The following is an 11,328-nucleotide window of genomic DNA, read 5'->3' on the forward strand; positions in this document are numbered from 1 at the left end:
GTTTCTCCTTTTTAATGGCGTGAGGAATACCCAATAGTTCATGTTGACCGGGGGTGTGGGTGGCCAGGAAAGCAGAATCACAGCAAGTATGGTTAGAATTCCTCCTTTCTAGAGGTTCCTTTTCCTGGGAAGAGCTTGGTCCAGGACAACTTCAGTCATCATAGTGACACCAGTGTAGTCACCACTAACACCTACTGATATACAGAACCTACTGAAACACAGAGTATTGCTGGGCTACAGGCAGTTGTAGAGTCCTCGTTAGTCCTCCTGCTCATGATACCAGCAACATCCCATATCAATATTGGTCCTACACACAATAGAAAATATACAGAGACCAGTGGCTTCACATACAAGTTTATTGCATGCAGAGGGGAGGTGGGAAAGTGCTAGAAGGGGGAGACGGCTCCTGTAGATTCCGATGGAGCTCGTTGGCCAATCACACGCTGGGATCCAGTCATTATTCTTCAGATAATAAATAAGAAGTGCAAGCAGACGCACGGGCTACGGGCAGAGCAGGGATTGTGCTGGGACACACAGGAGAACACACGGCACACACTGGCACACCCTCAGGAAGCCGTTGTGGGCACAGATGCCCAGATCAGTTGAGGTTGGATATGACGGCCTGTGTGTAATCCAGAGAAGTAGCATAACCTCCCATGTCAGTTGTACGCACCTGGGGGCACACAGCAAACACAAAGTTACATTCGGTACAACTAGTACTGACCTAGTACAAAAACACAGGTACTATGGAAATGATCCTTCCAGAAGTGTCCAGAGTTGCCATGTCTAGCACCCAGTGTAACACTCCATTTAATATGGGGGGTCTCAGCCCCACTGATCTGTACCAGAAATATCACAGGCTCATCCCTATGTCCCGTCTGAGGGGAAAAGGGGCAGAGAAACAGGAGACAACTGGGAATTTTTCATGTGAACAAGAGAAGTCATTAAGCACTGATTCTACTGGGAATCTATAGGACTGAGTGGAGCGAGTCTCCTGAGTAGAACTCCGTCACTGCCCAATGCAAGGAGATGGACAATCCCATGGGAGATATCATACACTATTGCTCATGAAATGCCCCCCAAGCGGTGCTGTGTAAGTCTCAGGGGCAATCAGTTCTCTATGGACAGCCACGCTTAGGCCATGGAGAAAAGAAAACCCGAACACCACTTCAGATATCTTCACTTCATGTAGAGGAGAATTCGGCTCTAACCAATGCGGTCCCCACATTAACAGCCTCCCCTTTTCCAGAATCAGAAAATTAACAACTGCACCTTATTATTGGACAATGTAGCTCATTATTGGCAGAGGTGCAACTTTACCTTCCTGTAGTAACCCATAGCAACCAAGCTGTTAGTATTCATGGGCATAGAACAATTACTATAATAAGGGCAAAAGGTCTTACCCAGGTCATGGGGGGCCCTTCTCTATGGTCCCCAAATTCCCCCTGTATGAATCACAAGTTATTTTCTTTCCTTGTTCATCACTTTTTCTAACCATTCCACCTTTATCATCATTTCTATTGTTCCTACCCTTTACTCCTCCGCAATCATTTTCACTCTTCCTTTCCTTCCCTCTTCCTCCATCATGTCCACTCTTTCTACCCTTTCCTCCTCCATCATTTCCACTCCTCACACCCATCCCTCTTTCTCCATGCCCACTATTTTTATCCTTTCCTCCTCCATCATGTCCACTCTTCATACCCTTCCTTCTTCCTCCATCATGTCCACTCTTCATACCCTTCCTTCTTCCTCCATCATGTCCATGCTTTCTACCCATTCCTGCTCCATAATTTCCACAGTTCACACCCTTCCCTTTTCCTCCATCATTTTCACTCCTCGTACCCTTCCCTCTTCCTCCATCATGTCCACTCTTTCTACCCTTTCCTTCTCCATCATTTCCACTCTTCATACCCTTCCCTCCATCATGTCCACTCTTTCTATCCTTTCCTCCTCCATCATTTCCACTCTTCATACCCTTCCCTCTTCGACAATCATTTTCACTCTTCCTACCCTTCCCTCTTCCTTCATCATGTCCTTCTATTCTTTCCTTCTCCATCTTTTCCACCCCTCCCCCATCACTTTAATTCTTCCTACCCTTTCCTCCTCCATCTCAACATTTTTCTCCTACATTTCAACTCTTCCTACCCTTTCCGCCTCCTCCATGATTCCTGCCTCTACCATCATTTTCACTCTTTCTACATTTTTCTTTTCTATCATCTCAACTTTTTGTTCCCTTTTTCCTGAAAAATTTCCACTCTTTCTACCCTTCCCCCCCATCAGCTCCACTTTCTACCTTATTCACCTCTTTCGTCATTTCCACTATTGCTTCCCTTTTCTCCTCCATCTTTTCCTTCCTTTCCTTCACTATCCATATTCTTTCTGCCCTTTCCACATTCATCATTTCTACTCTTTCCTCATCATTTCAACTTTTTCTAACATTTCTTCTTCAGCCATTACTTCCACTCTTCCTTTTCCCCCATTTTCACTCTTCCTACCCTTTTTCTCCTCCATCATTTCTATTCATCCACTTTCTTCATTATATTCACTCTTCCCTCCTGCTTGATCTTTTCTACTCTTTCCTCCATCACTTCCATTGTTTCTACCATTTTCACTCTTCCTATCCTCACCTTCTGCATAATTTTCAAACATACAAAGGAGAAAAAGTTGATCAATGAAATTTCCTGGTCCCTGATTTCACTAGTAATTTAGTATCTATGCAAGTGCATGTATATTAAAAAAACAAGGGTTTTTAGTTACAAAATTATGATCCTAAATTTTATTAGCCACTAATACCACATCAAGGTAAAGGCCATTTGGTGGTCCTACTTAATCTCTGGACAAATTCTTTCATAAATTATCACCTCTTGGGATTCATATCTCCTGACCCAGGTACTGGTCTAACCCGGGCTTGATCGTCCTCTATGCAATTCGCATTTATTCTCCTATTTTCATTGTTTCCACCATTTCCACTCTTGCTATCACTTTTCTTCTCCTCCATTCCACTCTTCTTTCCCTTTTCTCCTCCTTCTTCATCATTTTCACTCTTCTTACCCTTTCCTCCTTCTCCTCCAACAGTTTCCATTCATCCATTTCATCCTTATCCATCATTTTCACTCTGCCTACACTTTTTTCTCCTCCAATGCTTTCCCTTCCCCCTCTCTTTCCTCTTCTACCCTTTTCTCCTCTATTGTTTCCACTCATGCTACACTTTCCTCATTGCGCTGGGAAATCTCAAGATAGTGAGTTTGATAAGTCAAAGCATAACACGAAGCAAAACTAGTCATTATGAATGAGTAGCACATGACACAGGTACTACTACACGGAGTGGGCCAGTTGCCATTGCTATAACTGCAGGGGATGAACTGCAGTCAGAGATGCACATGATCCCAATGCTGCACTGGTGCTTAGCTGTACTCCAGGTGCTGCATTATTACTTATCAGACATCATATATATTTTATATGGGTTTTGATTTAAGGGGGTGTTACCCCAGCAAGAAATCCAACCTTTTTACAAACAAGTCCCCATGGGAAATAGAAACAAATACTGTTCCTACTTATCTGCTTTAGGGCATTTCAACTGGAGTCATGTGGTTGTGGACCTTGCCCACTGTCTGACTAAAAGCTGCACAGATCGCTATGTATGACATCAGCTGCTGATGTAACCCGTGAATATGTATTACATAAACTAATTGGCCCACGACATGAACAGAACAGAGGCCAACTTCCACCCATTGAAAGTAACTAAGAGAGGAACAGGGGAGCTAAAGGAATTACTTGGACTAGAGGAGGTTGTTGGTAGCAGACAGATGAGATTTAGCTGCACTCTATTAAAGACAAACAACTATGTGATGGCTACTGATGTGTAGAAGAGGCCATAGAGGAACGTCACAGAGTTCTTTCTCAAATGGAATAGGCTGGCAGTATAGAGACTGGTAATGACATCTCACTGATATATCTCCAGCCAGAGACTCGCTGTTCAATGGTACCAGCTCCCACAGATCTCTCACTATCCCAACATACAAAGGACCCTTGGCTGTGGTTTAAGAGGGGAGTCCATGAATTGAGGTGATAGATGGAAGGTAGCAGAAGTAGAAAGAGGGGAATTACTCTAGGGTGATGGGATTATAGTTTAGGGTTTAACAGAAGAATCTACCCCCACAAAGCATGATGGCGGGTTAAGGGGGCAGCACTTCCAAAATGCAAAACTCAACAAAAACAAACAATAAAACTGTAATGAAAAAAAATAAGTCTTTATTTGTGTGACACTGAGTTGGGCAGTGTGAGTATGTGTGAGTGCTCTAACATTGGGCTTCAGCCTGCTGTAATACTGTGCCTAGACTAGAGCTCAAACCACTTGTACCCAGTATGGACCAACTATGTGCCCACTTTAGTGCCAAGAGCTCAGTAACAGGCAGGGAATAATGGCGGCTACTAAACAGAGTTGGACTCTCTCTCCCCCATTTGTGTATAAGAGAGTAGAACTCACTCAAGCCCTGGCACATACACAGTTTATGGGTTACACTGGACACAGACTGAGAGCAGGAGTGGCACAAGGACGGCCAGTAACCACTAACCCTTATAATGTCTGGCAGATATTGCTAAGCAACTGTCAGATGGAACATGAGACAAGGGACTGTGCCAGGAAAGACCCCACAAGGGACACAAAGCATAGTGCACAACAGTCACAAAGGGTGCTAGTAGGGATAGCGAGAGTGTAAGCCGTCAATCACAGCCTTGATGAAGTCCGTTGTCGTGGAATAACCTCCCATATCTCGGGTCCGCACCTGAGAGGCCGACGCACAGGAGAGAACACAAAAAGCCAAATGAACCAAAATAAAAGTGAGATGGGACAAAGCAAAAGAACAATGGGAAGCAATGCGTGGGGCTGGGGGAAGGAACACTGAATGATATATATACTGTATATATACACACGTGTAAATGGAGACCTTGACAGATCCCCTAGAGGAGGGAAAACCTGGGTATAAGCAGACTATACATATCTAGACTGATTTCTTGTAATGAACACCACTCTAGCACTGGCTAAATCAGAGACACTCAGGCTCAGGCTGGAATGAATCATCACACTCAGGCTGGAGTGAATAAGAGACATACACACACACTCAGGCTGGAGTGAATCACTCACACTCAGGCTGGAGTGAATAAGACACACAAACTCAGGCTGGAGTGAATCACTCACTCACACTCAGGCTGGAGTGAAGCATAGATTGGAGGCACTCACTGAGGCTCATGGTCTGACAGACTGAGTGAAGAGGAAGGGGCACTTACCTTTCCCTGTTTAATGACTTTTTTCACAGCATCGGAGATGAGATTTGAGTGATACTCGAGGCTGAAAGATAAAGCAGGACTAGGAGTTTGGCCGGCACATTTGCGATTGTTGCTGCTCTTAAAGGGAGAGGGGCAGCGCAGGCCACTGATACAGATGGGCAGGGCAGCCATATATACAATTCATGAACAGGCCACACACACAGCACAACTACAACAAGCCATAGAGACAAGTCATAAGCACAAGGACAGTCAGACAGCACATGGACTTACAGCCCACTAAGAACTCACTTCAGATGTCGCAGCATGTTGGTGGCAGTAAGTAACATTGCAGTTGGGTTCGCAATATTCCTGCCCACGGCTTGTGCGAATGGGTGGCGCGCGCCCTGCAGGGGTGATACAGAAATACTGGTTATAATAGTGATCCCACCCCATACCCTCTACCGCCAATAAATGCAGCCCCTCCCCTGTAACTGTACCGCCACTAAATACAGCCCCTCCCCTGTAACTGTATCACCACTAAATACAGCCCCTCCCCTGTAACTGTACCGCCACTAAATACAACCTCCCCTGTAACTGTACCGCCACTAAATACAGCCCCTCCCCTGTAACTGTACCGCCACTAAATACAGCCCCTCCCCTGTAACTGTATCGCCACTAAATGCAGCCCCTCCCCTGTAACTGTACCGCCACTAAATACAGCCCCTCCCCTGTAACTGTACCGCCACTAAATACAACCCCCCTGTAACTGTACCACCACTAAATACAACCTCCCCTGTAACTGTACCGCCACTAAATACAGCCCCTCCCCTGTAACTGTACCACCACTAAATAGCCACTGTCCCCCTGCAACCATACTCTCTATACTAGATACACATCCTCTCCTACAACTGTACCCCCATAGTACCAGCACCCCTGTATGTCACTGCTCTCCCCCCACCTATGCCCAATACCACACAGGTGAGATCTTTATTCACAGGAAACTTCATGTCATACTCACCGTCTCAAACACGGCGTATTCTGAACTGTAACTCTCTCCTGGCACCACTCCTGCGCCCCCCACCAGCCCAGCTGCCAGGTTATCAATGATATTGCCATACAGGTTGGGCATGACCAGCACATCAAACTGGTACGGATTCTGCACCAACTGCCAAGAGACCAACATAAAAGAGGTTACCCACAGGAAACTTACACCCACAGGTAGCATGCAGCTTGCTCCTCCCACTGTAGGGTCATACAGAGAGAAGGAGACAAGGGACATGCAATAGGTAGGTGGGTGCCAGTAGACAGTGGGGGGAATGTACTTACCTGCATGCAGCAGTTGTCAATAATCATTGTATCAAACTGGATCTTGGGGTACAACTCTGCCACCTCCTTACAGCACTGCAGGAACAGCCCGTCTCCCAGCTTCCTGTGGGAACAACCATTATACCAGTGGGGTAACTATATCAACTACAAGCCCCACCCCTGCACAAGTGTAATCAGCCCAGGAGCACCCAATGTCCCACTATACCCACAACATGTCCCCCAATTAACTCTCCCAGAAACATCAGTCCAACCAAATGAACAGAGGGGGTTAATCTGTACCAGGATGCATTGCAGTCTCTGCTAATAGGAGCAAACACAGGGAGGGCAATGGGGCAAACAAGGGGGATCTTTCTCTTGTGCTTTATTTGTATCACTCAGGCCCCAGTAACAATTCTCCTGGATTCTCCTATGTACCCAGTAACAAATACAAGAGATGAATATATATATATATATATATATATATATATATATATATATATATATATATATATATATATATATATATATATATATATATATATATATAGTGGCTAAAGTACCCCTATTGTAAGATATAAGGAGTTTCATGACCATATAAAAGTATGAGGCCGAACGCCATGGAACTTCAAGGTAACTTCTAATATCCTCATATTTTGCAACAGGGGGAACTTTATTTATTATAATTCACAAGTTTTAGTGAGTCATGTGACAGAAATGACATCACTATTCACTGTTTATAACCGATGACATCACTAGTCACCATTTATAACATCACGGTTTATTAGGATATAATTTACAAGATATTCATGGCTTTTGTGATTTGTAGAACACTATATAACAATATATAATAATACATTACAGTATATAACAATAAAGAACACTAACACTATATAATAATACAGAACACTATATAACAGTATATAACTCTATATAATAATATATAACAATACAGAACACTATATAACACTATATAACAGTATATAACACTATATAACACTATATAACAATACAGAACACTATATAACAGTATATAACACTATATAACAATACAGAACACTATATAACAGTATATAACACTATATAACAATACAGAACACTATATAACAGTATATAACACTATATAATAATACAGAACACTATATAACAGTATATAACACTATATAACAATACAGAACACTATATAACACTATATAACAGTATATAACAATATATAGACACTCACATGATATTGGCTTTGTGCACAGCCGTGACCTTGGCTCGGCCCTTCTTGGTGGCATAATCAAAGGCAAACTTGGCAATGCGGTTGGACTTCTCTCTGGTTATGATCTTCAGGCACGCGATCACTCCGCTGACGCTCTACCACAAACATGTAGACTGTAAGCTCCATGGGACAGGGACCTCATTGTGAATTTATAACTGCACCTGTCAGTGTTTATGGCCAGTATTAAAGGCATAAGAGACTAATAAAGGGATAGTAGAGGATGCAGGAAGGTTAGGCCGTTGCACTGCTCCAGTACTGTATAACACTGGGGGTGCAGGTCACATATGTGGCGGTGCTGGTGTAGGACAATACACACAATAGGGAGGCACAGGCTACAGAAGGAGCCTCAGAGAAGGGGGTGGGACTCTCTCTCATGGGGGTACAGAATGACAGTCACATATGGGCAGCTCAGGGGGGGATGTAGGTACAATTAAGCTGTGAGTTCCATATAAGAAGCACCTCATGCTCCAGAGAGCTGTACTCTCCCTCCGTCTGCTCCCGAATGATCACCAGGTCCAGATTGTTGTGTCGGGTCTTGTATCCGGGGAGGCTCTTCACATGCACCACGTTAGCAAACAGGTCAAGCTTGCGCCTACATGAGAGAGAGGGAGATGTGAGTGCCCCTCCCACAGGAACACGAACCAATCAGAATAAACACATGGACATGTACAGACAACATCCTGCTCTCTCTGACTGGAACACTGGAAATGGCACCAATAACAAACACACGTGTGTCACACGCAGAACATAGAGAAGGCAGCAACGGTGTAAGGGCAGCCAATGAGAAGGCAGCAAGGGTAAGGGCAGCCAATGAGAAGGCAGCAAGGGTAAGGGCAGCCAATGAGAAGGCAGCAAGGGTGTAAGGGCAGCCAATGAGAAGGCAGCAAGGGTTAGGGCAGCCAATGAGAAGGCAGCAAGGGTAAGGGCAGCCAATGAGAAGGCAGCAAGGGTAAGGGCAGCCAGTGAGCAGGCTGCAAGGGTGTAAGGGCAACCAATGAGAAGGCAGCAAGAGTGTAAAGGCAGCCAATGAGCAAACAGCAAGGGCAGCCAATGAGCAAACAGCAAGGGTGTAAGGGCAGCCAATTAGAAGGCAGTAAAAGCAAGGGCAGCCAATAAGAAGGCAGCAAGGGTAAGGGCAGCCAGTGAGCAGGCAGCAAGGGTGTAAGGGCAGCCAATGAGAAGGCAGCAAGTGTGTAAGGGCAGCAAGTGTGTAAGGGCAGCCAATTAGAAGGCAGTAAAAGTAAGGGCAGCCAATTAGAAGGCAGTAAAAGTAAGGGCAGCCAATGAGAAGGCAGTAAGGGTAAGAGAAGCCAATGAGAAGGCAGTAAAGGTGTTGGACAGCAGACAATACAGATACATGATAAGGCTGAAGTGTCAGTTCTCTGGTACCTGAGTCTCATCTCATACGACGCCAGTTCCCCTTTATACTCCATGGGGGTGTGGATCTTCCCTAGAGAGAGAGAGAGTCAGTGACTATACACTTACCCCTCATACCCACCCCTGTGCCCCCCTGTACAGACACCCATAACCCCGTACCTTTAATTGCCACCTTATTTGCCTGCATGGAGCCCAGGACCTGCTCCAGCTTCTCCTTGGACGCCATGTTCTGCACCTCACTCAGATGATGCTCCTCAAACTCCACCGGCACATCCGCTGCCTGCGGGAACCAAGAAACCTGTGCAATGTGGGAATTGCACCCCACAATCTCTACTTGTGCCCCACCCCTGCTGCACCCCTACCTCTGTACTTCCTCTCCCATCAGGGCCACCATCTCACTTGTGTCTGTCACTTTAAGGCAGGGCTCGGGCCCTATAGGAGCTCCAGTGAGTAGTGTCTGATGTGCAGAATCAATGCATGTGATACAGGGGGTGATGCCGGTGTTGCTATGGAAACCATGGTGCGGACACTGCAGTCTGTGCGACGGCTTGTACCCCATGAGCCCACATATGGAATACAAGGGGGGACACAGAGGCAAAGGGGGTTTATGTAGTGGCAGCTAATGGTTCCTCACTGTGCTACTGGGCCCCTATCAGTGTCAGGGGCCACACACCTGCCCTAAGAGGTAGGAAACACATAAGAGGTAATGAAAACAAAGCTCTGCTCTAGAGATGCCTCTGCTGTCTCACTGGGGAAGGACATTTAGTTGCACTAACCCCCTAATGAGGTATCAGCACCCACTTACACCACACATAATGTCTCCCCAGCGCAACACAAATACCCTCCCCATTGTCACTCACCTTGAACACCTCTTTCACCGAGTGCATGAGCTCCGGTCCCACTCCATCCCCCGGGATCATAGTGACATGAAAAGCCCCATCTAATTTGCCCACTTCAACCTGTGGGGGAAGAAACAGCAGCAGCTCATCAGTGGCTCACAGTTACATGGACTAGGCTCCACCCACAAGGACACGGTTCCACCCACAAGGACACGGCTCCACCCACAAGGACACAGCTCCACCCACAGAGACAAAGCTCCACCCCACAAGGACAAAGCCCTATAGAAGTAGAGCAGAGCGCAGGAATGACTAGTATCGGCCCGTTACCTGCTGTACCGCGGGGGAGGAGCATACGGGGCGCCATGTGTGACTGATGTGAGGCCACAGAGGTTTCTGTAAAGAGACAAATGTTACATGAGAGGAATGAGGAGGCGGTGGGGCAGGAGGGATCTGGTAAATAACACAGAGAGAGGCGTTAGTCTGTCCCACCTGAGTAGAACGTAGGAAATGTCTGAGCGCCGCCATCTTTGCCTTTGGAAGGAGACAGGAAGTGACGTTGAAGGCGACGTTAAGGTCGCGCAGAGAAGCTACCGCGATAGTGACGTTACCCCGCCCACCTGAGGCCTATGGGACAGCGCTCGTCAGGCGCCTGATCAGTGACGTGCTGGGGGAGGTTCCACGCTCAGTACCTATAGGCCGCGCCTTATGGATTTGATTGACTGGTCTGAGTGTCCCGGGGAATCCTGCTGCGAAATACATCTCCTTCATGCGATGTCCTATGTCTTTGGAATGGTGCATCTGTTGCTTTTACCGTCAGTCATCGTCCAAATCTGCAATCGCACCTGCGTCCTCTACCCTTCATTCTCAGCCGTCATACGAACTGCGCCCTTAGTCTTCCCCCTCAGCCCTCCACCCTCGCTCACCACTTCACAAAGTTATGAAAAAGACTGTCGGCTGAAAAGAGAGATCTGCGGGGGAGTACTGAGCAGGGAGGGACGAGGACTAAGAAGAAGAGGACTGAGGGTGCAGGATGGAGGGCTGATGGCGGAGTTGGTAAGACTGAAGGCTGAGAATGAAGGGTAGAGGACGCAGGTGCGATTGCAGATTTCAACGATGACTGACGGTAAAAGCAACCGATGCGCCATTCCAAAGACATAGGACATCGCATGAAGGAGAAGTATTTCGCTGCAGGATGTCCTAAAATGCGTTCCGTAAAGCCGGCGGGGTTTTTGCTTGTGCTGTAAATCCCTCGTGTCACGTGTGTGTGAGACCGTCATGACC

General features: G+C 46.4%; 1 protein-coding gene across 2 annotated transcripts; it reads right to left on the bottom strand.

Annotated features, from left to right (window-relative positions):
- Positions 1–338: 338 nt before the first annotated feature.
- idh3b.S (isocitrate dehydrogenase (NAD(+)) 3 beta S homeolog) lies at positions 339–10,717 on the bottom strand. Of its 2 annotated transcripts, none has more exon segments than NM_001091926.1 (12): positions 339–673; positions 5,287–5,347; positions 5,575–5,669; positions 6,284–6,430; positions 6,592–6,694; positions 7,793–7,926; positions 8,291–8,423; positions 9,221–9,281; positions 9,368–9,488; positions 10,069–10,167; positions 10,375–10,440; positions 10,537–10,582. In NM_001091926.1, coding segments are annotated over 12 exon segments (1,131 nt in total). In that variant the 5' UTR covers positions 10,573–10,582; the 3' UTR covers positions 339–598.
- Between the last annotated feature and the right edge of the window lie 611 nt (positions 10,718–11,328).

The sequence above is a fragment of the Xenopus laevis genome, chromosome 1S (assembly GCF_017654675.1).
Source record: "Xenopus laevis strain J_2021 chromosome 1S, Xenopus_laevis_v10.1, whole genome shotgun sequence".
Classification (NCBI taxonomy): Eukaryota; Metazoa; Chordata; class Amphibia; order Anura; family Pipidae; genus Xenopus; species Xenopus laevis.

Bases quoted from the DNA above. Each gene is read 5' to 3' on its own strand.
- idh3b.S (XM_018236655.2), bottom strand. From the start codon at position 10,572: ATGGCGGCGCTCAGACATTTCCTACGTTCTACTCAG. The intron at 8,424-9,220 runs GTACCAGAGAAC...TCTCTCATGTAG, and splicing joins TCGTATGAGATGAGACTCAG to GCGCAAGCTTGACCTGTTTG. The intron at 6,431-6,591 runs GTAAGTACATTC...GTCTCTTGGCAG, and splicing joins TTGACAACTGCTGCATGCAG to TTGGTGCAGAATCCGTACCA.